Source organism: Thunnus maccoyii, chromosome 3 (assembly GCF_910596095.1).
Source record: "Thunnus maccoyii chromosome 3, fThuMac1.1, whole genome shotgun sequence".
In the NCBI taxonomy this organism is placed as follows: domain Eukaryota; kingdom Metazoa; phylum Chordata; class Actinopteri; order Scombriformes; family Scombridae; genus Thunnus; species Thunnus maccoyii.
In genome coordinates this window covers 20,066,858-20,094,552 of record NC_056535.1, presented here as the reverse complement: position 1 = coordinate 20,094,552, position 27,695 = coordinate 20,066,858, and the positions used below count along the sequence as shown (strand labels likewise).

At 41.6% G+C, this 27,695-nt stretch overlaps 1 protein-coding gene across 9 annotated transcripts in view; it reads left to right on the top strand.

Moving 5' to 3' along the window:
• cacna2d2a (calcium channel, voltage-dependent, alpha 2/delta subunit 2a) overlaps positions 1 to 27,695 on the top strand; it is a 159,020-nt gene that overhangs the window by 74,446 nt on the left and 56,879 nt on the right. For 8 of the 9 annotated variants that reach the window (XM_042401366.1, XM_042401351.1, XM_042401390.1 and 5 more), the window contains 3 exons: positions 5,247 to 5,306; positions 22,078 to 22,122; positions 26,784 to 26,922. In XM_042401366.1, coding sequence (XP_042257300.1) covers positions 5,247 to 5,306; positions 22,078 to 22,122; positions 26,784 to 26,922 — 244 coding nt within the window. The remainder of the gene's footprint in view (positions 1 to 5,246; positions 5,307 to 22,077; positions 22,123 to 26,783; positions 26,923 to 27,695) is intronic. The other variant, XM_042401357.1, reaches the window with a different exon arrangement.

The window sequence follows — 27,695 nt, the reverse complement described above, 5'->3', positions numbered from 1 at the left end:
GCAATAAAAACATGTCATAAGTTTTCATGCTCCTTCCCATTTTATCCTGTGTTACTGACGAGTTCTGCGCTATGCAAAGTCAATTAAAGTGTTTTTTGAAGTTGGGTTGTGACTGTGTTGTTGGAAGTATATGGTGTGAGAGGAGGGAGGAAGTTTGAAGGCAGTAAACTGAAACAGATGGAGAGAAATGGAGTACAGCATATGATGGCAGGATAAAACAGCCGAGTGAAGAAGGGAGATAAAAGGATGGCGTGAGAATGAAAGGTGGTGGCGGCGGCGGCGGCGGTGGGGGATGGCAGCGGCGAGGGTGCGAGGCGAAGTGAAAGTGAGTTTGTCTGTGATGTTTTAAAATTCTGGAGTGGAAAGTCCCTCCATCTGTTATTGTGGGATGGTTCTGACTCAGTGATTTCTATGATTGGCCTTAATCCCGGCCGAGTGGAGAAGACAGAATGAAGAGCTTAAAGCAGACTGCTCTCACTCTGACAGGCTCCACTGGCTGCTGCTGCTGTTGCTGCTGCTGCTGCTTCTGCTGCTGCTGCTGCTGCTGCTGGAGCTCATTGGTGGGCTCAGTCTGCTGCCCCCTAATGGACTAACTGCTGCATGACACTGCTCCTCTCTGCACTACCACAGCATACTGAGCATCCCTTAAGGCCAAAAAACATTTTGACATAACATGAATTTGTCAGCAGCCATGACACACATTTTTAATACTCCTTGCCATGTCTGCGATGATTATATTCCCATGTGTCCTCAAACAACACGGGCGCAACACTGCCCACAGATGTATCATGTCGCTATGTAAACATGCTGTCGCTGATGATTCTTCCTGATCCTATGTGTCAGTAGATACAGTGAAGATGTGGTTTCTAGTGGTGCTGTGTGTGGATCTTTAATTCTACAATGTGGGAAGGACCCTTAAAAAGCTGTTCTATATTTAGACATCTTTTTCCAAAGAGCTTAGCGGCTTGCCATTATGATTGTCACTGTTCAGAGCAGCCAATCATTGTAAAATTTACTAAGGGTCTTCCCTCACTGCGTTGCTCACTCTGAGAAGGTTAAGTGACCTCAGCAGAGTCATTTCACAGTCTTTTGGTCCCCAAGGTGACTAAGCGGTCCCAGAAACCGAGTTGAGAGGGTCATTTGGAACATGTTGAGTACCTCGATTCAAGGCTGCAATCACACGTGCAGACCGTGTCGTGTTTTCTCAAGTGCCCTCTCACTCAAACACACATATTGCGGGACTGTTTTGGAGTGTCCCTCCAGATCACACGGACGACAATGTGATGTGTCGAGTACCCTTTAAGTTTATGCTCGGTGGAAGGGTCTAACAGGCTGCAGCAATCACACAGGCGGCCTGGTGTCGAGTTGGCGCTCACCACAGCATGACGCTGTCCGTCCCTGGTGTGCTGTCATTCCCCTAGAAATAACATGACTTTGAGTGATTAAACTGCTCCCCTCTGGAACAGAGCAAACTGAACAGTTATGAATATTAAAGATCTTAATCGCCTCATGCTGAGCTTTTGGTATTTTTTTTTTTTTTCTCCTGCTTTCTTCTTGCTCTGTGAGTTCACAGTGAGGGAGCACAGCTTTTTGCCGGGTGGGTTCTTCGACAGCGGAGACATCACCAAAGCTGCACTGCCTGATCTTTGGTTGTTTGTACAATTACACTGTCACCTGCACCAGTATGTACAGTGTTTGCATACATGACAGGCTCCATTGTGTGTTGTTTAAAGCTGTAGACCTTGTGGAGGCACTTCACATGCCACTATCCATTACAGAGTTGTGTTTATGGTTCTTGACCTTGCCTGAAGGCTCTGTGACAAATGGCCCAACATGTGATGCATTTTGTGTCAAGGTTACAATGGCAATAACATTAGAAGGCCGTGCTCATGGTGTCGACTCTCCTGGTGCCTTTGTGCCTGTATGCTGTAGTGTTTTATGCTGTGTTGTGTGGGCCTGTACTGAGCTTATCTGTGCTGTACTGTGCTGATCTCACTATGCTCATCCAGTGCTCTAAGCTGCTTGGGCTCCAGCCACCAGCATAGATGATATATCCCTGCCCCCCTCCTTCCCACATCTCTCACTCTGATTCATTGGCTGTTTGTGTTGCCCATCCATCTGGGCCAACACAGAGGAAGGAAAGACACATGAAGACACATGGCTGTTTTGGAGCAGGGGGACTGCATTAAGCTGCTAGGGAAGAGATAGGGTCCCAGAGAAATTGTGGCCTACCAAGGGGAGAGGGAGGAAGAATACAGAGGGAGAGGCAGCTGGAGAAACAGAGAGCTGAAAAAAGATGTGTGGGCTACTCAGGGGGAGAGAAATGGATTTTCTAAAGGGACAAAGTAGAGATTCTTACTGACAGATTAAATGCTGAGAAAAAGACTGAGCCAAGGGGATGAAAGGGTTGCTAGATCATAGATCATGACAGAGAGTTGAGGATGGAAGCTGTTCTGCAAATGCAACATTTGGGAACATGGACATTATTTCCTATGTCCTTAAAAGGACATATTTAGACATATGTAACATATACCAGTGATTGCAACAGAGCGTGAAGTCATATGGCTTTAATTTTCAGGCTAATCTCAAAACTGGCAATGCAGGAAGATTATTGTTCAGCTGCTCTGTGTTTATCCCTAATTGAAAAATGTTGTGTTGATAGTTTCACCAAGAGATTACCACTGTCACTCGGCCCTTTAGCTAGGCTGACCCTCTCTAACGAACAGCCACACAATTACTGTCTTTTCTAATGGACTCTTTGGTAATAATTTCAATGGGCTAATTAGATCCTCATTTCATTGTTTCAGTCGCCTATTGTCTCATTAGGAAATGAATTAAATCTTATCGTTGTTATTTAAGGCTTGTTCAGGTGATTAAAAGCACAATGCAAAAGCATAAAGACACGGAGGACTCGAAATGATCTGTATTTTGTGTCTCAAATTAGGTTAGTGATATTATATTATGTATATACTTTAAACCATTATCCTCTACTAACATCCCTATACAATGTCCCTACGAGACTTGGCCTGGTGTGTGTGTGTGTGTGTGTGTGTGTGTGTTAAGAGGAGGTGGAGTAGTATTGTCACTGCTGTTGTGGATTTTCGGAGCTGATGCACTGGCAGTTGTCAGTTTGAAGAAGAGAAGACCAAACCAAATTTCGTATGATGATTCTGGGAAAACTTTAATGAAGAACCTTGCAAGGGAGAGCGACTCAAGGGACACCTCCTGTTCGTACGGTGTCCCCAAACTCGTCTGACCCACACAGTCCAAAACCAGCCTTTAAGCCAATCATAGAAACTAGTTCGTCAGTTCCGAATCATAAACCTATGACCTAAATCTGTATCTTTGGTTTGTCTTGTTGCGTCTGATGATGACCTGCATTCTGGCCTTGGTTCGCCTGTGAGGCTCCTGGTTTATTAAACAACATGTGTTATCTTCTGTTTGAGAGAACAGAGGAGTACAGCTTGACATTCTGTTGTCCTGGTCAGTTATGGAATATCCATAACAACTGCGTGTCTGTGAGTGGGAGGGTCTGCTGAGATGAGGTGGGCGGGGCTCTTAATAGAAATAGGACAGCTTTTACTATAATGAGAGTTTATGTCTTGTGTGTTTTTAGTAGATAAAAAGCCTCTTGTGGTATAGGGGACTGGTTCCTTCAGTGTGGCACCACAAATGAGTGAGCTCTTAGCCGGAGTCTAAATAGGGTTAGTAATTTTAGAGCCCTGGGACTTTACGGCTGATCAGACTATTCTGGGACAGGAACAAGATCGCCCCCTAGAGGCCTGGGCCTAGATACTGGGGAGGGAGGGAGGGAGAGAGAAAGACTCTAAGGCTTCACCATATTCGTCACTTGGAAGACTTTCTATATGAGAAGCCTACATACAGTAAGCTTCTTCTGAGATAAGCCTAAGCTACATCATGGTACATGTTGTTAGACTATTAAAGCACATGCTTTATGACGACATTAGTGGGTTTGATACTAGTTTGCAATGAGGATATTAAGTTCTGTGTTATTTATAATTCAGCACAACGTAGAAACACAAAATATCAATACACCTGACATTTCACTCGAACTACAACTGAAAGTCATTATATGCATCTACCCGGTAAATTGTGGTCTCATGAACGTGCCCCCTGCTTGTGTACACACCACTCAGTGTGGCATTTGTCTGTCTGTGTAGATGGAGAACTTACATATAGTCCAACAACTAAAACATGTGCACCAAACTCAAAAATAAGATGAATGATGGACGTGTGCTAGAAATTCAAAATTAATAGGTACATATGTCAGTTTTTGATATATGCACTTAAAACTATATTTTCTACATGTCATGGTTCTCAGACTTGCCAACATATAGTCAATCAAACTATTTATTTTGAACTGTATTTGCATAAAGCAGTAACTACTGTAACACTCTTATGTTGCTGTGACACTAACAACTTGACAGCAGCTAAAAAGCCATGAATTTTGAACAGCTGCCAACATTGCCTTTCCAGCTAATGTCATCTACAAGCACAGGCATACTGTGTTGAATGAGCTCAGAAACAGCTCAGTACTGGGAAAAAGTGTACACAGTTTAAAAATGAACCCGCAAACGTCAAGGTCGGTCAGTTTGGATTCAAAATGGCGTGGATCATCAGTGATAGTAACTGTCTGCGCCTTGGCTTGTTACAAACTCAAGATGTTTACATTTGGTCTCATATTCCTGCCAGCTCAGCTGTCAGTCGGACACATATTATCACCTCAGAAATGTGTAGCACTCCTTTCAGTACATGGTCTTCAAATTGCCTTCCTTTAGTGTTATATTTATAATGACACATTTTAAGTTTAAGTTTATAGATCAATACGTCCATTTGGGTTTCAAACACCTCCGCTGCAACTTTTCAAAACAAGGTCAATTTAGCGAAACAATTTACAGCACCAAATAGCATTTAAACTTGTGTTCAGCCGGTTCACTTAGTGGCTGGTTTTCGATCAAGGCTATTATTGTGGCGCCATACTTTAATTTAGACTGATACTTTAAGGAGGACCACATTGTTGGGTTTTGGTGCTGCCTAATCCCCCGAATTACCCAGTTAATTTACCGCAGTGCTGCCTTTTGTAAGTAACAAGGTCACCGTTCTATCTGCCTGTCTGTTTGTCTGTGTCTCTCTCAAACACACACACAAACACACACACACACACACACAAATCAATGTCTATTGACCTCTGACACTCACACAGCTGTTTATGTGTTTTCTTGTAGAAACTGGCCAAGGAGGCGGAGCTGCTTCAGAAGGAGCACGTATGGCAAGACGGTGTGACGGTAAAGTAGGACACCCGCTCTTCTCCCTCCTTCCCAAGACTACTACTTCTTTTTTTTCCCCCATTTCTTTTCCAGACTACTGGTTTATCTTCCTATTACCTGCCCATTCTCTTCAGTTTTCCAGTTTTCCCCCTCAATTTAGCTATTTTTTCCCCACAATTACTGGCAACTCTTTAATGACAATGTGATCAGCATCACAGAGACAATGTGGTAGTAAAACATAATTTTAAATCCATGGAAAAACAATAACACACACAGTACTACATGTGTGCACACACTATAATTGCTTACTTTTGGGTTTGTTGTTTTCATGGTCTTCAGTATTATCTAAGAGCTTTTCCGTCCGGCCACAGCAAGTTGAACATTGCATTCTCTTTCAGCTGACCTTTAAAACACTAGAGATCCGCTCTTGAAATCTAAAAACGGAGAAATGGTATGACTCTGTTTTTTGTGTATGTCTGTTTCTGTTTGTGAGCTCACGTGCTAAACTGATTCTCAAACTTGCACACACTCAAATGCCCCACAAACATGCATGCATACTGATGCACACACACACACACACACACACATATATGTACCATCACCCGACAGATACACATGCACGTTCCCTACTGTCATATCCTCTGTCTCCAGGGAGACGAGCTCGCTGTCATGGTACACTTCCCACAAATGGATTTTTAACCCCGCGCTTCCTGGGGGATATTTGAGAAAAGGCTTTAACTGATTTAAACGAATAATTATGAGCCCTACTTCCCTGCAAAGTCCATTTTTATTCATGGTTGCTTACACTCTGAAGCTGTAGTCTTGGGGTGGCTGGGCTGCACCCCTCCCTCCCTCCGTGCTGGTCCGAGAGATGGAGCTGCAGTGCGGCTGCCCCTTCATCTTAGGCCTGAGGGGGGGTTGATGCCTGCCTCTCCTTGCCCGGCTCCAATGCACCTCAATCGGATGTGTAGCCATGCAGGAAGCGGACCCTGGGTCACAGTGACCACACACAGCACACCTGTTCATAAGTAGCTGCATTCAATATGGCATCAATACCTCCTCAAGTGGAAAAACCAGCACTCTCTTTAATCCACCAAACCCCCTCTCTCCTTCTGTTTCTACTCTTTCTCCTATTTGTCTCTCTCTTTTTGTCTTCCTGTTTCCATCGCTCTCTCTCTCTTTCTGCTCAGCCTCATCCCTACCGTTACCCTCTCCACCTCCACCATCACATTCATACTTTTTTCTTATCGGTATGTGTCTTTAATCAGGCATGAAAACAGTTGGAATATATCATATTGTTGCAAATACTGCAAATGAATCCTAATGGCGCTCCTCTATTAATAATGTATTGGAGCTGATTTCATTTGCCTTTATAATTAGGCCAGGTAATGAATCTCAGCAGGGGCAACTGTGAAACCATTAAAAAAATCTCAGAAAGAGGTGGAGGAGGGGGGAGGAAAGGAGGAGGGAAAGAGGTAGATATGCCACATCCTTGCAAGAAGATTTTTTCATGTTTGTAGATTTCGTGCTTTCCTAATTTCTCTTTGGGTGAACACTCTGCTGACTGACACTCTAATTAGATTAGGGCTGCATGCTCTTTGGGCATATTAGGAGAAATGCGTCGCATCTTAAACTAGCGGGTGGAGCAGTCTGTCAAATGAAGAGAAAAGGTGTTTATGCATGAGAGACAGTGCGTTTTGATAGAATTTGTGAGTGTGCTTGTGTGTACGTGTGTGTGTTTGTGTGTGTCTGTGCTCCAGTGTGGGTTCGAAAAGCATAATGTGGTTGTTTGTGTTTGTCAGCGAGTGGATATTTATTTGTATGCGTTTATTAACGGCAGGTTCTGTACCTGGCCCAGCCCATCTGCTCGCCTCGCCAAACTGGTGACATCATAGAAACTCAATGACACGCCTGTTCCTCATAGCGGCTGCCATCGCAGCTGTTACCGCAGCAATGGGAAGACCTCACTCTTTTTCTCTCTCTTTCTCACACACACACACATTGAAGTCTTTACCTAGTCTAACTGCAGAGCCAGTTTTCTGACCATCTCGACTGCTGGACATTATGGATGTCAAAATGTTGATCGTAACAACTGTTGTGATGGTCGTTCAGGGTTTTAAATCCATTGGAATGAAATGGTGTGTGAAATAGACATTAGAGTGTTGGATTGCTGCTGATTTCTCAAGGTCAGGTGCCCATCCCTCTGTGACACTCCACTATTGTGTTGGCAACAGAGTCATCCCAAGACGACACAGTCATTTCAGTGCTGCTTTGCAACTCTCATAGGGATCAAGGGAGAACCAGCAACTTCAGAGCCAAATATCAAAACTCTACTTTATTTTATAAACTGAAAACTGGCTGGCGGAGAGCAGCAGAGCACTATGAAATCTCTCTGGATGGCACTGGCATATCACTTATTTGTAATTCAGAATCGGGTCATGAAACAATCTCGGGTCTTCCAGCTTTGACCCAGTAGCTGAATGTCTGTATATAACGATGTTTAGTGAGTACTTTAAATGTTTTGCATTTACAACTACATTCTGCTTCTCCATAGACAAAGCAAAAATGCCTTTTTTTGGTGACATGAGCGTCTGAGTGTTTCCTAGTTAAAAGTAGTCGTTGAAATGCTTTACTGCTTTTAATGGTTTTTATCTCAGCACACCAAAGAATACTAAAATGTTAGACTTTTTAAGATACATATATACATATATATATGGGGCAGCTTGGTCTAACACTCAAATTAAGATCTTTAATGCAGGAACACATAAAACGTGTATACATTTTAAACAGCAATAAATGAATAAATACAAAAAAAAATCCCTGAAGGCAAATCAATTCTAGTGTTGTCTCCACCTCAAGAAGATTCTTAGTTGAGTAATATTCATAGGATTTCTTTAATTAGTTGATTAAAGATGAAAAATCAATGAAATGTGTTGTTCCTCTAAAGATTGAATCGACTCTTGCAGAATAGTTTAGTGCTTATGAAAGAGCAAAGCATATTACTGGATATTACTGAAATTACAGAAAATTTCAGGCATATGTTAATATCTAATTCGCCTTAAAAAGACCATACAAATGACAAAAATTGACCTTAATCAACCAAGACCCCTGGGGACTGAGAGCAGGCAGTGCTACTAAAATCACAGCTCAGCTTCTGAGGTCTAATGAAAATAAATACGGGCCATGCAGTTTCCCTTATGCACTGAACAAAAAGTCGCCCACAGAGGTGCTGATTTCTTTCTTGTAATTTACCTGAAACCCTTCATCTGAAATCATCACATCATATGACGTTAAACCACTTAACGATAATAATAAACTTCATTCATACGGCACTTTTCAAAACAAAGTTACAAGGTGCTTAAAACATTCCAGGACTTAGGCAAGTAAAATAATACAAAAATAAAAATAATAAAACGGGCAAGACATGTTGGAAATTAAACTGGTAAATAAAAGTGGTTTAGAAGATGTCACCGGTCCTGCAGGCCTCAGATTCTCGGGCAGGGAGTTTGAGAGCTGAGGGGTCCTGACTGCAAAAGCGCGGTCACCTTTAGTCTTGAGCCAGGACTTAGGAACAGCCAACAAAGCCCGGCCCAAGGATCCGAGGCTGCGCTCTGGCTCATAGGGGAGCAGCAATTCAGCAATGTAGCTGCGAGCTGAACCATGAAGTGCTTTAAATGTGATCAGTAAAATCTTAAAGTCAATTCTGAAACTTACTGGTAACCAGTGAAGAGAGGCTAAAACAGGGCTGATGTGATCTTGTCTTCTAGTATTAGTTAAAAGCCGAGCAGCTGAAGGCGCAAGATCGTTTTTCGGCTCAACCCTGCATACATCGAATTACGGTAATCTAACTGAGATGAAATAAAAGCACGGACGACCTTCTCGATCAGGCCGAGAGAGAAAAGACCAGATTTTTGAGATGCTCCCTAATCTATAAAAACATGATTGAACAACTTTTGGCTGCCATTTATTTTGTGAATGTCTCTTTTGTTTCATTGTGTCAAACATTAATGTAGGTGCATGTCCACGGTGAGGCTTGCTAAATGTGCTGTAGGTTTTAGGAAAATAGTTTGGTGTTAGAGATAAAACACCAGCCTGCTCAAACAAACTTATTATCTGTTTTAACATTTATTTATTATGTCAATGTAATCAAATATATTGTGGGAAAAACAGTATTTTAACTAGCTATAATATATTTAGATGTGAGATGAGATATGTTAAATATACTGTATATGTAATAGTCATACAGTATATAAATATATGGGTATCTGTTATGTGACTCCGGGCAAGCTATTATATGATAAAAAGGCTTGGTGACATCTTATTATACATGTCATAAAATGAATTGTAACCAGTAAAAATATATGTGAATATATTTGTTCTGACTGGACACAATGTAATTATGAGGCATCACTGCTTTTGTAGATATACTGAATAAAATTATGGATAGTAAGTGAAACCTCTGTATTTTAGGTTGTCTCTTAACATCTTCCTGACTAACTCTGGCTCATTTACAGTTCTTTTTTTTTCTGTTGTTTTTCAGTACCTTATTTTAAAGCATTAATCAAGAAGATTTACTATTTTCTGCCATAATGTAGAATGAGACAAACTCACAGATGCTTTTTCATGTTTCTGCGTGTTGTTTGGATGTATGATGAATGGTGAGCTTGGCCTTGTGTAGCTCAGATCATGCATGTGTGTGGGTTCAGTGACAGTGAGTAATGCTGAGGGTTTAATACTTTAAGTAATAGATAACCAATGGTTAACAAATCATTTAACTAGTACAAACGAATTCCTAACAATTAAATAATCATTTAGAACTACGCCTCCCACTGTGTGCACATGAACAGTATGCTACAAGCGCATTAGACTCTTTATATATATTTAAATATTTGCGTTTACAATGAGTTTTTTTTTTAAAGACGTTTACATATAGCAAGCAAGCAAAACCTTTTTTATATAGCACATTTCATTCCAGGTGAGGAATTTGCAGCCACAAAAATTATGTGGATAGTGTACAAGATAAAAACCATTAAAAAAGTAGGAATAAAAAAATAAATAATTAAGACCAGCAACCAACCAGTAAAAAATAATAAGACATGTGAATTAAAATAATTAAAAGAGTAAGAATAACATAATAAATAAATAATAATGTAGTGTATATATAATACAGGAAATTTTAAACATGTATTTCCCTATCTTTAGGGAATATAGGGAAATTACCTCACACACCCCAAACAAACTATTAATTATGTAAACTTGTCTCTGATCGTTTCTAAACTAATGATAAGACCAGCAATATATTATCAGCCACATTATCACCGATCTATTGTTTAACCAGTCAACTCCCATCAAACACAGGCTACACATGACGACGCTGTCGCTTAGCTGAAGGAAGGTTGACACGAAGTGCAACACGTCGGAACAGAGACACAAGATTAGATGTAAGAAAGGACAGAGATTGTGGAGATCGTAGGAAGACACGTACTTTCCATCAGATTGTGATGTGGCAGCTGCTGTACGTTTGAAATGCATTAGTGCTAATAGCTGTGCCATTAAGGGGAGAGAGAGGCACTCTGTTGATGGGTTGCCATGATGAAACCAGGGAGAGGGGGTGACAAAGAGGCACGGAGGGAGAAAGAGAGAGGTGTAAGTGAGAAAGCAAGTGAGTGAGAGAAGAAGGTATAAGAGACGGAGAGAACGGGAAACAGAGATGGAGCCATCTTCCAGGCCATTTACTGCAATCATCACTCTCTAATCAATCAAGCCTTTCATCATAGGACAACACAATCTCTCCTTTTCTTTCTCTTCTTCTCTCTCTGCATCTGTCTCTCTTCATCTCCACTCAACCACCCACTCTCATACATAACACAGTGGTATTAATGTGACCCCTTTCTTGCTCTCCACGTGTGTATTTTCATCTGTACCTTTTGTGATATCTACACAAAATATCCATACAGTGCATAGCCTATTGTGTTTGCCCCTCCAATGCTAATAGCCTTTGCTGTTCTCAATCACCTTTTATCAATTATTAAAATTAGACACTATACATGCTCTCGTATTTTAGTGGAGGTCAATTGTTGGTATATTTAGTCAGTATTCAGCCACATTTTCTGCCTTAAAGGCACGATAGGTCCCCTCAGAAATGTAACATGACCATAAGTGCCAGGGGCGAGAGTTGCAAGGGTTTGTTCACTTGACCAAGTTCGGCTCCTTTCATAATGCTTCTATTTGAGATAATTGGCCCTTCAGAGGAAATGAGTGAGAATCATTGTGGCGACTCTCAGCCCAGCCCTCGAAGCTACCAGCTCCATTAGCCACAGAATACATTAATCTGCATGAAGCCTGCCTTGGACAGATTCAAATCTGGTAAAATAGACAGAAATGAAGGAGACACCTCGCTCTGGCTTTGTTTCATCTCTCTCAGCGCTCAACATGTTAACTTTCAGTGTTGTCTCTCTATTCTCTTCTGGAAATGCTGCCAAATCCATGTTTTCATCTCTTATTGGATTAACTAAAACAGTGGTGTCATTTGTCTAAGCACCTACATTTAAGTATTTGTTAGCAAATCTTTTCCTGCTTAATTGTTAGTCGAGCTGAACCAATAGGAGAATATAGATAGAGGAATAATTAGCAAGCTAGTGGTGTTTTATCTGCAAGCAATGTGTCCCAGTTTAGTTTTTCTTTATATATATTGTTTTTTATATATACTTTCATATATACTGACATCATGTTGTGCTGACTTTACCTGTACTGTATTCTCTGAGCTGCCGAGAGTCTCTCATTTTGAAAGTTGCAGACAGTCTAAAGCAAAAGTAGAAAAAAAAAAAGATATGGTCAACCATCTTGTGTCGGCACCACAACAACCAAAACTCAAAATGATCTCCGTAGTAGAGGCCCGAGGGGGAGGTGGGAATATAGCTATGTGAGCCCTTTTTAAATGCACAGTGCTTATTTCAAACACTGATAAGCATAGCCGCATTTTGTAATCACAAATGAACTCCATATTTTCATTGTGAGCATTTTCACTTCCTTACGGCTGCGCTGAGACAGAGTGCTCGCAGCCTGTCGAGCACGTAATGGAACTCATAAACAGTGTTATCACTGAATCCTGAGCCACAGAACGGACTTCCATCTGCTCGCCACTGGAAGGGAAAGAAATGAGCAAGGGCTGTGCAGAGAGAAATTCCAACACAGTATTAAACAATTTAGCAGAGTCTCCTCCCTATCAAATGTATCTGATGGTATTGGTGCCTCAGTGGAAACCGGACCAAATTCGCTTTACTTTATTCAACACTGAGATGCATCTATAATAGATGCTAATACACGCACAGACAAAAGGAAAGCAGGTGATTTATTTTGGCCACAAGCCACACTTGATCAATTAGTATCATGTCCATACAGACTTCACTTTAAACTCCCATCTCGACTGAAGCTTCTCCCTCTTACCGTGCTCTCCTGTGTCTCTGTCTTCTTCTCTGCTGCTGCCTCGCCTCACTTTCTATCAACCGCTGCTCTGCTTATAGCCTCGATCAGCCTTTTGGTTGCTGTGGTGACCCAACAGTTTGATAATTTCAGCTTCCTGATTGCAGAGCGCTGTAATTTGTTTAAGTGGTGCTCTCCAAGGTAGAAATGTCCTTTTCTCCTTTTTTTTTTTTTTTTTTTTCCTCAGCCCAGCTCTGATTCTTTTCTCTCTACCTCCCCATTCTGTGGTTTTCTTTCACATCTTTCCCCTAATGTTTCTCTGCTGTTTCACGAGAGACCTCTTGAAAACTCATGCTGTTCTAACGGGGGACATTGGCGAAGTCTAAGATGACTCAGAATGGAATAACCACTGATGTACGGGAACAGGTAATGAGAAGAGGCTAAGATAAAAAAGAACACAGTAAAAGAGAAAAGTTTAGGCATGTCAGTAAGCCTTTAGTGAGAGTTTGGCCAAGTGTGATGCAGTGTGTTAGCCAGGAGGGAGGGTTGAGAGAGTGGCCCCCATGTCTAAATCCCACTGATCGATCCCTCTGCCTCACAGGAGATGGGAATCAATAGTCAGAGAAATCCAGCAAGCCACGCTGCAGACCTTGATTTTCCCATTTCAACACATGGCCAACACCCATGAAATGTTATTTTAAAGGTAAACCTGCTGCCTCGTGGCCCTTCTGGTCAGAGCTGGGTCACAAAAAGAGAAGTTACAATTTGCTGCTGTCAAGCGCTGTATCAGGACATGCAGTAGTGTTCTGTATTTGAATAATTTACAATTTCTTAATATACATATTGACATATCTTGTCTTAGAGCTTACGGTATTAGTTGATAAATCAATTAGTTCACAGAAAAATAATTGACACAACAATAATTAGTTGATGTCATTGCCTTTATTAGACATTCAACACATTCAACATACATTTTAATAATCAATTATTTGTCAATGATGAAGGAAAAATTCCAAAACACTGTGGTTCTAGCTTCAATATGAGAATTTGCTTCTTTTCTCAGTTATATATCATTTAGTGTTTTTACACGTTGACTGCACGTTGGCTAAAATAAGCAATTTGAAGAAAGGAAAATTAATCCTAAAAATAACTGACAAATTATTGATAATGAAAATAATTGGTATTTTCAGCCTCAGTGTATATTGTCTTTTGTAGTGCTAATTAAAATGAATGTCTGAAGGAAAAACTATACCTTTAATGTCCAGAATATCTACAAGTCCCTGTGGGTTTCTGCAGAGTCTAAGAAGGTGGTCCAGGAGAGTGATGGTGTCTGAGCGGACAGGTTGTCATTTTCTGAACGGTGACAGGCTGCTCATGCTGTAGCTGAGCAGAAATGACTTCTTGGGTTTTAGTGTTTGCTCGGTGTATTCCGTCCCTGCTGTCCTTGGTGCCTGTCTGCAGATATCTTGAGGCAGACTTACATTTGTCATTTGAATGTTCAAATCATTGTGAGGGACAGCAAGGCATCTGATGGAAATGATTACGGGGTCGAAAATTACAGGTTTTCTTTGGCCGGCCGCTGATTGTTGATTGGCCACTCGGAGTCTGCCTGTAAAGAGGGGGCGTCGACTTTCCAGGACTCAATAGACTAGCAGTGATAAAATGGCCGAAAAACATGAGTGAAATGAAAAGCTCTATTCGACCCTCCAAGAAAAATGGAACCTGGAAACATTTCACTCAGATAAGTGGAACGCCGGTGTCATGCCAAGCTGCATTGTGATTGGACGGAGAGGTCCAGTTTGTTTGTGATTGGTTACCACAGCTACGGATGCCGTACAAATGTTAGATGTGGATAATTGCATTTGCTTTATCAAATCCCTCTGGATTCCAGTGATAGCGTTAATATTGCCATGACCTGTTTATCTTATTTGTCTTTATTTGGTGTTACAGCACCTCTTTCCTGCTTCTTTTCTGATGATCAGATTGGGTGCTTGTTTAGGAGGTGTTGGCATGCGTGTGTCATGTTGGATAGGCTTTTTATCTGGCACTGTGTCCATGCAGTGTGGTGATGCTATCAGCATTAAAACCTGCTCCTCAATGGAGCCCTGTCAGCCAACAATGGAGAGCAGCATTACCCAGAGTGCAGCAGGACAAAGCCTTCTTTCCTTATCGCAGGATTGGAATATTCACAGACTGATTTAACTGCTTTTACCAAGGGGAAGTGTCAGGCTCTGAAAGAGAGAGACAGCACAGCAGAGATGAGTAAAAGAGAGGGAGGGAGGGAGGGAAAGAAGAGAAAAATAGGATTCTGTGAACTGCATGTTTACAAAGAGAGATTTAAAGAGCAGAAATTGCAGATTCATGGGCAAAATTGAGGGCATGAAATATAACCATGGCACAAGTAACCTTAGAATTTTTTTTTTAAATTATGTATTTTTAATTTCACAATAATCAAGACTTCTCCTCAATTGTTCTCCCTCTTTCTCGCCTCCATCACTCCTTCTTCTATCTCTTGGTTCGCTGCCCATCTTTGTGAGTGTCTTTGATGTGAGTGTGCAGTTAGAGGAAGCATGGTGCTCTGTCTGAAGAGGAGCAAGACATTGATGAGATTTGCATGGAGAATGTCATTCACTTTGCTGAATTTGCACTGTGTATTGGAGCTTTAATCTGGGGGCACATTTGTTTATTGGCATACAAATGAACATCTGCATGGAGCTATGCTTGGACGCCATGGTCTCAGCAGCTCCCTAATCGCTTAAAAGCCTGGAGATGCAGAGCATGCCAATGAGAGAGGGAGAGAGAGGGGAGGCAGCCGCGCCCAAGGCCTCCGTCATGCACTCCTTTATCTGAGTTTCACTCCAGCTCAATAGCTCTCTCCCTCTCTCGCTCTCTCTGTCTTCCAGGCCAACAGTTTAATTTCCAGTTTGCTGGCTGACTCTTTATTGACTTGACATTACAAAGAGGCATTTTGGTAACCTTCAGTGGTTAAGACAACAGCCATATATTTTCAGACCAGACACCTCAAACGATGTGTCTGCATGTATTTGTAAAGTGATGTGACAGCAAACCAAATGGCTTCTTCCAGCATAGAGATACTTAGCAAAAAACGAATAAAACAAATAGAAAAACCTGATATAAAGGAGAAAGCAACAACTTCCAAGAATCAACTGCAGAAATTTATGGAAGTTGTTCTTATAATTATTAAAGATTTATAATGATATTGTTTTTGGATATAAGTTTTAGTATTTTGGGGGAGTTGGTTTGTTTTTCCCTTCCTTTGATTTTTCTATATCTGCATTTATTTTGCATTTTGATTATCAGTCTTTTTTGTTGGCTTGTTCTTGTTTGTTTTTAGTTCATCATTATGATCAGTTAATGCAGTCTAATACAACAGTGCTGACAGATATCCTACCTTTACTAAGGCTATAATGTTCAGTTTTTATTTTAACTGTTATTGAGAGGTGCTTATTCAACTTTACGGTCGTTTTGGAGGCTGCACTGTAGTTTGTGGTGCTGTTGAATTGTGCATTATAATGAGATATTTTCTTTTCAGTTCTCAATATCTCAAACGCTGTGCAATTCAACAGCACAACAAGCTAGAGCCTCCAAGATGACGACAAAGTGAAATCACCTTAACACCTTTCTACAACTGGTTTCAACAAAAACTGAACATTATAACTTTGATGAAGGAAGGATTTATTACAGGGCTTTTGTATTAGACTGTGTTAAACTGTGTTGTATTAAACTGGCAACTGCTGAATCTGAATGGAGAGTAACACAGTAAAGGGTTGTACAATTTAAGTACAAGTAAAAAAAAACGTGTTTGTCCGTGTACTATGTTTTTTGTATTTCTGTGAATAAGCAATACGACTGCACACAGTAAAGGAAACTATTTAACATTCCCTGAATCAAAACGGCTCCAGAAAATAAAAAGGTTTTCATATTTTATTCAGAGACAACCCCCTGCAATTTAAGATCAACTTGGTTAAAGAGCTTTTAGATCTCTGACAAATTTCTACATGTCTACGATTAATTTACCTCTGTTTGGAAAATCATATATCATGAACTCACCTTTTCATACTTGTGCAGACCTGTGGGCCGTAAGGAAATGAGCTGGACAAATTAGTTTCTGATGGCTTATTAGTATATCATTTTGACATCTCTCCTTTTATGAACGCCCTTTTGTATGTATTTCCTTTACATTTCATTCTCCGGCTGAAATTGCATGTCAGTCATTTCTTACTTAACATACGTAAATTGTAGCGTACTTGTGTCGTGTGTGCACCGGTGTCAAAACGTGTGAGTGTGCACTTAGCCCGCAGGATTGCATTCCCCACTTACTGAGGAGGTTTCACCAGCTAATATTACCAAGTGTTTATCTAGTCTGAATGTCTTGAGTTTCATACAGTTTGACACACCAAAATGGGATATAGGACGCTTGTGGAAATGGAGAGATAGAGGGACAGATAAGTAGAGACAAGAGGAGAGATTGGAGTGGAGGAGATAAAAAAAAGGACTTAGAATGCATCACTCCATAACAGGTTTGCTTCAAACTTTACTGAAGCCGTTCTTTTTTCTTTTTTTTTTTGCATCCAAATCTTATTGTTTAATTTTCCCCCTTTAGTCTGGTTACATTTTCACACCAAGTGAGCAATGTGTGTGTGTGTGTGTGTGTCTGCACATTATGGGCTGATGTGTGTGGGTTAATGAAGAGCAGTAAATGAAATCCTTTATTGTGTTTGATATAATGTCAGCTTCCATTAGGGAAACTGGTGCTAGGAATGATTGCTAGACTATCGGGGCCAGGAGAGAGGTGCTGTGTGTGTTTGTGTGTCTGTGAAAGACGGTGTGTGTGTGTGTGTGTGTGTGTGTGTGTGTGTGTGTGTGTGTGTGTGTGTGTGCATTTCTGCATGCATGTGTGCACACCCCAGGGCACGGCAGAGGCACCGGGTGTGTTTTGTAATTATAAAATCATTAGCAGGTGTCCAGAGGAGATATGAATATGACTGTAATCTGTCCCCACCCATGATGGAGCGCTTGTCTCACACTCAAATGTCAACCTGTCTCAGCCAGCCCATTGAGGGAGCTCGCAGATTCAAATTCAAAAGATTTAGTCCCGACGACCACACTCAGTCATAACATGTGCCCCTACATGTGACAGCCATTGGTATGTACCAGCCATTTTTCAATCACTCATTGTTACCCTTTGCTTTTCCATATAAATCACCTGTCAAGGACTTCTTCACATATGATGAAATTTTGTCTTTAAAGCCACCAACCTTCACCTACAAAAGACGCCTTTAATGTTTAAATGTGTAACTACAAGCAATAGATGACATTAAAATAACATGCAGCACATAACAATGACATGAAAGCATATTCAGAGACTGACTGACAGGCGTACAGACAAACAAAAGATAGGCAGGCATATAACTGGTCAGACATAAAAAACGAGCAGACATTGTAGCCCTGGTGAGGAGACAAAGTCACATTGTAATCTAGAGCAGAAGGGCGGTTTCTATAGCAACAGTAGGCATCTAACCTACGCGCTGCTGCTTTTGCTGAAATCTGAAATTGGCGAGAGGAGGCTGGTATTGAGGATAGAGAGATTGGGAAAGATGAAGATAAGACAGGGCAGGGAGGAGGAGGAGGAGGCAGGGGAGGAGGGAGAGATGGGGCAAAGGGAATAGAGAGGAAGCAGATTGAGATAAGGGGGGGGGGTAGGTGATGAGCAGAGGAAGACTGATGGAAGGGAGGGGCTGGAGATCATCACCTGACCTCAGTGTTTGTCTCCTGTTTGGAATTTGTTGGTCCACTCAGCATGATAGATTTAATTTACTGATAGCACTTTGTGTCAGTGGGAATTTCTGAGACTTTGTGTGTTTCTGTGCGTGCATCTGGCGTGTGAGTGCGAACGCTCGGCCCTGTATGTGCACTCGCTCCATGCATACATACTGTATATGCAAGCATGTGATTATGTGTTAAATGTGTGTGCACCAGCAGGGTGCACAGGGCTCAGAGAGAGATGAGTGTGGGATAATTGCTGGCTTGGTGTCATATCAAATGTGTGTTTAACCCAGACCCTGAGCCCATAGAGACCTGTGACCAGCCGCAGCAGATGGCCGTGCTACCCTGGGGGCAGCTCAGAGGGTCATGGTGGCCCAGGACTCGTCCACATGGAGCTACCTCTTCTGTGTGTCTGTGTGGTGTGTGTCTGAGTATGTGGTTGGAGGCAGAGGTTCATGAGTTCATGAGTAGGATCAGTGTAACTCCAGGTGGTGATGTATTTATTTTTAGAGGTTGTATTTTTCACTATATTGAAAAAGCAATGACTTAATCCAAATAAAATCAACAACAAAATGATATATTACTTTACTGAAAGGGATGAGGAGGTTACCAAGGGATTATTACTTTACTTAGTAATAGGCATTGTAATGAATTACTACTTCCATTTCTCTAAATATAAGTGTTTTGACCAGTTATAACCACCTGGTCTAAATATCATGTCTAAACACTGGAATTTACAAAAATCTCTGTATCCCGCATCCATGCTGATTCTTTTGTATGTTTTCAAATGTATTCAATTGAAACTGAGGTACTGAGGCTTTACTGCAAGTGGTTATTACTGAATGTACATAGTGCAGGTTCAGCGGGAGAAAGAGATATGTGCAGGGTAACGGTGCAGTAAGGTAAACACAGCTGTCCAGCTGTGTAAATATACATGATACCAATGACCTTGCTTGTACAGATGGGTGACAAATAAAAGGAAAAACCAACATAAAATGTCGGTAAAGTGTTGGGCCTCCATGCTCCTGGGCTTCAATTCTGCAAACCTCTGAAACCCTACTGGACTCTAGTTTACAGGCTATTCAGTTTTTTTCTTTAATTAGTCACCTGCCTGTTTCTTAAATTATTTGCGATAAAGAGCAGTAATAAGGATATGTATGAAGTAACGGAGCAGTGATGAAGTATAAGCAAGGGAACTACAGTACAGTGTTGGACCCCTTACTGAAGTCTCTCTTCAGTAATGTGTGGTATATTTTTTGGAGTGTTTTATTTGTTTGAGTAAAGCTGCTGGACGGGGTCCCTCGGGTGCCAGGAACCAAGCGTTTATTTACAGGATGCAGTCCTGAATAATGAGTTGTAATGCCGCAGTAGTGAGAGTAAACTCTTTAGAACTGAGGGACCAGTCTAAGCAGGACTGGGCTCCAGATCAATCCTGCTGGCAGACACAACAACACTGTTGCTCTCTCTGCCTCTCTCTCCCTCTCTGTCTCTCAGTCTCTCTCAGTCTCTTTCTCTTCTCTCTCTGCAGAGGCACAGGCTATTTTTAGTCCTGGCAGCTCTTTCCCCACTGCACCCACCATCACCACCACCACAACCACCACCACCAACCATCTCTCTCCTCTGAATTCATCCCTTCATATCGCCCCAACCTCAGTCTCTATCCTAACCCTCCAACTTAACCCAGTGTACTCCCTGAGTGATCCGCTCTGATCCCCCCCCCCCCCCCCCCCCCCTCACTCCCCCCCTTTCCTGATCTCTCTGACAGAGCTGGGGAGGCAGAGGGAGTGCTGGTAAGTTGAGGAGATGTGTCGGGGATGGGATGGGGTGGGGTGGGGGGTGGGGGCGCTGCTCCTCTCCTATCTTGTCCACTCTCATTTCCCAAAGACACAAGCTGCGTCTAGGCTGGTCCGCCCCATGTTTGGTGTCAGTGTGAGTTGTGATCATGAGCTTTGTTTCTTGGGTGAGTTGTGCGGGCCTGAGCTGAGCTGATGAGTGACTCTGATTAAATGATAAATGGACTGCACTTACACAGCGCTTTTCTAGTCTGACAACGTCAACAATACATTCCAACATTCACCCATTTACACACACATCCATACACTGATGGCAGAGGCTGCCATGCAAGGTGCCAACCTGCTCAACAGGACTGATATAGCGTTTTTTTTAATCCAACGCTTTACTGTACAATGTTTCTAATGATTGTCGATTCACACACACTCACAGCAATTGGGGGGAGCGATTTGGGGGTCCAGTATCTTGCCCAAGGACACTTCGATATGCAGACCGAAGAAGCCGGGGATCAAACCACTGGCCTTCTGAATAGTGGACAACTCGCTCTACCTCCTGAGCCACAGCCACCCCGCACTGCACTGCACTGGAGTCAAGCCAGGACCTTAGTCGTGGCTCTCAAGCTGAAGGGAGCTGAGAAAAAGATAGGGGCTGACTGAGAAAGAGAATACTTGTGCATATAGGTGTGTATGCGTGTGTTTCTGTTCAAGTTAAACAAATGCAGAGAGCTGAGAGTGAGACAGCAGGAGAGAGATGAAAACAGTTAAGAGCAGTACGGTGAAAGCTAGCAAGAGACAAACAGAGAAAATAAGTCAGACGGAGTAAGTCGGTGTGTAAAGAGGTACCTGTACAGAAGACTCTCTCTCTCTCTAACCGTCAGCCGTCCCCCTCCTCCCTCATCAGACCATGACCACAGCTCTTCCAGTGAGGGCGAGTCAGTCACCATGATGCCCTTGAGAGCGCGTCCTCAGCCAGCCTCCTCATGATAATGAGGCAGGCCCCACGGATGCCGCTTGCTGCATGCAGCCCCTGCCCGCCCTCACGGCTGCCTCTACGGAAGATAAGGACATGAGTTCAGAGGAGAAGAGGACGACATGCAAGCTAGCAGCCTGGGTATGGGGTCTTGGCTCGGGGTAAAGGCCGGGATCTTGGAAGCTCGGTGGTGAGGGGCTGAATATGGGGCTCCAGCTGGTGATTGGTAACTTTATTCAATAATTAGAGCAAACTAGAGAAACACAATGGCATAACATTTACATTATTTTCCTTTTTCCTTTTTTCTTTCCTCCTGTGAGAGCTGTTTGCCTTATTTCAAAACACAGCCAGCTAAGGTTGATAAGACTCCCACAGAGAGTAATATTTTGAGTTTATTCTATCCTCACTGCAATCCACTTTACTCCATGTTACATCTGAGTTCATACCGCAGCGCCACACAAAACTACATTTTTAACAGTTTTTCCACAACACATGAAAATGTTCCTACGGTGTTTCAAACACAAGTTCGAACATGTGCCACATACGTACATCGCACCCCTTTAACAAAAGCGTTGCCCAGATGCATTACATCCTTCAGAATCTCAACAGCTACTGTATCTGCTCACATTTTCATGACTGTCATTCCACATCACACTACTCCTCCTGTGTTCTGTGATGCTGATTATATTCTCATGCTGAACAGTGTGATTGAATATAACCATGACTCTCTCTAGCTTACCACTGTGAGGAGTCGGGGCTGATATAGGCGCTGCTATATCTTCTCTCATCATCTGTCTTTTCACTTTTCTTTTCTGCACAGGAGAATGCCATTTCATACTACGATTCCAAAGCGGATTCAGACTATGTGAGTACAGTACGGACTGCTCCCCCCTCTGCCTGCCTTAAACCCCCAAATCCTACCCACTCCACTTCCCACTCCTGCCACCCTTTTCCTGCAACCTCCCCTCACTCCCCACCCCCAACCCTCACCGGCCTCCTCGGTGTTGATGCCCCCGTTCCAGTCACAGGCCCGTGAGTTGTCTGTGTGTGTTAGTGAGGTGACACTGCTTTATGGTGAGTTTTAGTGACAGAGCAGTGGCAGGCCGACGTGCATGTGACAGTGACTTCAGCTGTCCTCCTCCAAAGTTTTCTTCCCTCAACCTCCTTCTCCTTGGACTCTAACTGTGTTGGACCTGACCTGCAGGGTTGTCAGACCTCCGCGCACATCAACGAAAACAAGAGTCATGTCGCACTTTCATACACCATTTTGTCATGTGTGTCATTCATACTGAAGAATATGAATGACATTCAAAGAAAGGCCAGCAGAAAAGACAGCCTGTTTGGTCTCACCGTGCCACCACTCTGGCTGCAGACCGCAGTTCCTCCTCACGATAGGTCACACTCGGAGCCTGCTGATTGATTAAGTTTTAAGGAGGAGTGCAAGAATCCCCCTAGATCACCAAAGCACAAAAAGATGGGTAGAGTGTGCGATAGAGGGGAAGAGAGTGAGAAAGGGAGGCGAAGGAGCAATAAATCATTGTGTGATTTTCTCTTTGTGCACGCCACTCCTGTGATTAATGACACAACGCTTTAGGGCCTGTCAGCACATCTAATTGGAGAACATCGGTCATCATTAACATGGCACACTGAGGCCAAGCCGGTGACACACCCCTGACCCCCAATTCACCGACCCCACAACCACCCAAAGACAGCAGCAGAGGTCAGGCAGAGGTCACTGCTCATCCCTGCGACCCTGACAGTAGCCCGCCAGTACTGCCCTATCTGAATCTTGATTCCTCCCACGACGACCTTTTTCAATTAAAGCTCTGCCAATGGAGTAAAAACCGTGTACTATTAGGGACGTATGATAAGAATTCAGTTTTATGAAAGGTAAGTGATTGTTGGGCTGTCTTATCCAAGCCTTGTCTCCTCTGTTCCCTATCCTGTACTCTATACCCTGTTAATTTCTCCTCTTGTTACTGTACCCTTGGTATAAAAATGCAATATGATGATTTATTTTAAGTCCGAACTGCCCATGTGCCAAAGCATATCTGATGTTTATTACGGTACGCAGGGTGATGAGCATGTTTTGCCACTTTTAGGTTTATTCAACTGCCTACCAGAATCCATTATTTTCTTAATCACACATACAGATTTTGATGTCTTTTAATACCTGCTTTTCTGGACTGTTCTGATGTCTGCAAGTAGAACAATATTAAGGCTTTCAAAGGACATGTATTTCTACAAAAACAGACAAAATCTGCCCCCACACGCCTCTTCCTTCATAAAAGATTATAATGCACGCTTCAGCAGAGAGCAGACAAAGCTTCCTGGGTGAAAAAGCAAATATTATTTGGTTCGCATGATCCCACTTTCACTGCAGCACTGCCTGGTAGAAAAATATTGTCAGTCATGTCCGAGGTAGTAATTTACTTTGAGGACAGCTATCAAATATATAAAATACATGATTACATGTCTGATTATTCCAGTGTTATCAAAATTGAAACTTTTTTTTTTTTTGGTTGAGGCTCAGAAATGCAAATTGCATTAAATGTTAAATATGTTAAAGTAACTACTCACCAATTGTAATGTCATTTATTTCGGAAGGAATCCTGCACACACACGCACACACACACACACACACACACACACACAGGGTCATAAGTGACACATTTCAGGTTAGCCCTGGTTGGCTGAAGGCGGGAATGAAAGAATCTTCAAAATGTCATCTCTGGCCTCTTCAGCCTTTAATTAAACCTCGAGAACGGGGAGATAAAATTAACAAATTGGGTAATGAATCGAGCAAAACAGGTGGTGGATGGTTGAAGAAAATGAACCAATCAGTCTTTCCTGCGTGGATTTATTCAGCTCCTAATTAGACGCTGCCTTGGGTAATTATGATTGGGCTCTTCTGAAGAAAGAAAGAAAAAAAAAAACCCCTCCCTGCCTGACATTGACGGAATTAGTGTCAGACTGCGTGATAAACAAACACCTCAACTTCACAGTTAGTGCTGTTCAGCCCTAACCTAATCAACTTTGTTATCAATAGATAGTCAACCTGTGTAAATCTAAAACCCTTTAAATTTACTGCTCCACAGTTAACATTGTGTCAACAAATCTGTACTAAAGCAACATTAAGTCAAGGTTGATAATAAATTCATCATTTCGTCTTGTTAACTGTAAATGCTTTTTTTGACCAAAGCTCAATCTGCAACAGCAATATAGAATAAATATGCACATTTCATTGCCAGCATTTGTAGTTAACAGTACATTTTACTGCTTTTTTTACTCTTTCATTTCATTGCAGCATTTTACTGCAATTTTGTTATTATGAATGTAAAAGTAGATGTGATGTGAAACAGTAATCCATTCATCTATTTTCTCTTGCTTAGAAAAATGCAGCACCCTTTAGTTCTGTCTTAGCTGTTTTTTCTCCAACTTGTACAAAGTTAAAAAATCAAATATCCATATTGAATTAAAGCAACAGGACATGTTACCATTGTTTTAACATTTTACAGTGATGACATGCTAGTTTGAGAATTAATTTTACTTTTTCATTCAACAAGGAGTATTTAAGGAGGAAAGTCGAGCCCCATTTTTAGCCCTATGTGTGCCAGACTGCAACAAGGTCCTAGATTAAACTAACATAGAAAATATAGATTGTGTTATAGTGCCATATGAGCAAAATTATGACTTCTCAGCCTTTTTAGTTTTTGAAAAGTGTTTTTCATTAGGTGTATAGATTGCAAATCAGACCTTTTTTCATTTCTTCTATCATTATTTTTATATTTTGTAGGAGAAACGTTTATCTCTCCTTATAAAAAGAAACTTCTTCTGTTCCATGTCAAGAAAAATGTCAAAATGGCTTTTACTAAAATAATTTGATGAGGCCAAACCAAGTAGTTCCACTCAGTACCTGTTTATCCTAACTTATTTCTAGTCATATTTCATACTGTGATGTTTTAAGCCTTGCAGAATTTTCTCCATCATTACACTGTGTTGGTTCTTAGGTTGACTTTCAATGGGACTTCAGCACAGCTATCCCCTGGCTCGTCCCAACAACAGCTTGTAATTGCATTTTAATAGTCAATTAAAGTTGGCCCATCAATCAATTTCTGCCATGGATATGGGGTTTTGATTTAATTTAGCAAAAAACAAACAGTTTTTATCATGTCAGATCTAATTAACCCATGCTGCTTTATTAAAATGAAAACTGCGTATTGCAGTTGCAGGTTTACTGCACTCAGCAGAGATTTATTTTTAAAAGTGAAATTCTGCTTTTCCGCAGTCAGAATGCATGAGGAATGATCCGAGATATGAGTTTTGTTTTACAAATATTCAATGAATTAAGGCTAATGAAGGATGACTAATAAAGGAAGAATGATAGAAGCATGACGCCAGACTGTGCTGAGGGCTACTTCTGTATGGCAGGGTATCAAAGAGCTTGGTGCATGAGCACACATTAATTAAATTGTGTTAAGTTTATAAAGATTCAACCATGAACCGACCTCCTACGTTTTCATTTATGAATGTTGATCCGTAAATGTGACCTGCTGTGGTATGTGCTGCTTTCTAAGAATGCATCTAACAGGGTTTTAGTGAGCGCTCTAAGGAAAGAAACTCGAATCAGATCAAGAATAAGCTAATAAACTGACGAAAGAGAGTGGGGTTATATCTTGCTTCCATTTTTTTAAATGGACTTTTTTTTTTTTTACATCCCACAATTACTTCCTCCTGTGGAGATCAGAACAGATCACAGAACAGATCACAGAACAGATCAGAACAGGCACAGATTGTCCTCCATTGATAACTTATCAAGATAAAAAGCTTAAATGTCAGTTTTGCCTTTTTATCTTCTGACTTTCTTTGATATCTGACACTTTCCTAATGCAATATGTGTGTCTGGCTTTCTCATCATCTACAATGACTGAAGCTGGGGAAAAAAAGCCAATGCATATAGGAAAGATCCAGTATTAGCACAGTTTTTTATTTAGACAGTCACAGGAGACAGGGAAAAACTCAAGATAATGAGACAGTCTGTTATGAAATATGTTATCATCCGAATGGGTGGGAGACTAAACAGTGATTAAGTGGTGTTAGTTGCTAGTTATTGTTGGGGTTAATTTGTATGGCACTTCATGTGTGTGTGATAGTCATCTTTGGCGCTAATGAGTCTCTGTTTGGTGTCTGCTCTGATACCTGCTGTTGTTCTCTGATGAGCGGGAGAGAGTAGAACCACCTAAATCTGAAGGCAGACAAAAGGCGGAATAATTGCTATTTTTGTGCTCAACATCATCCGAATGTTGTATGACTTAATGTGCAAGTCGAAAGAGAGCAGGAGACAAAGAGAACGTGTTTGTGTACGTGTTTGTATGTAGCAGAGCTGCAGATGGGCTCTGTAAAGCTACATTATGGGTGGTGAGAGAATACAGCGTTGTATTTGCACATTTCTCTTTCCACTCGTTTTCATTTGTATGCTCACTCAGATTTGTGTGTGTGGGTGCATGTGCGCGTGTGTGTCTACAGACGGAGGATGGAGAAGAGGAGAACCCGCTGGAGACCTCGTCGTCTTTGGAGCTGGAATTTGTGGAGGATCTCAATTTTAAAAACAAGGTCAACTACTCCTCCAGCGCAGTCCAGATTCCTACAGACATATACAAAGGCTGTGAGTATACAAGCATGCTTTTTTTAATCAGTGCTCTGGTGGTAAGGTGATTGAGTGAGTGGCACTACATATATTATTATGTACCACATATATTATCATGTGAATTATTAAATCCACCTATTAACGCCAAAGTGCTCTGCTTGCCCTGTTTCGTCAATACTTCTGATTAAAATGTTGACCTCATGAACTAAATTAGCCTCTGCAGTAAAAAGTGCAGAGCTGCCTCCTGATGTTTGCCATGCTGACCAGTGTATGAGCACACACTGCATTTCCTTTATGTGTTTTATATATATATATATATATATATATATATATATATATATTTATACACTGTATATTGTACACAAGCAAACTAACCACAGAAATTGGTTGCATGCAAAGAACAGCATCATGAACACACAATCAAAAAGTAGGCGAAATGGATAAATTAGACTTCAACCTCATTTTTGGGAAACAAAATCTTTGCCAACTCATATCCAAACACACACCTCTATCCCCATGATATCACCCTGCTGGCTACTACAACGCAATAATCTCAAATATGTGAATAATTTCAACAACATTTATTGAGTATACCAGTCAATACTGTAGCACTCAACCTGTTACTGGTGGAAATGTTTACATCGTTGGACTTTGTGCTGTTGGCTGTCTCCCTTATAAGCAAATAGTAATGAGAAAATATGAATTTGTAATATACAGTATAGTAGATTATAATATAAAGGGGCTGGTGCCAGCAGGTTTACCTGTACCTTGCATGTTCCAAGATAGCTCCA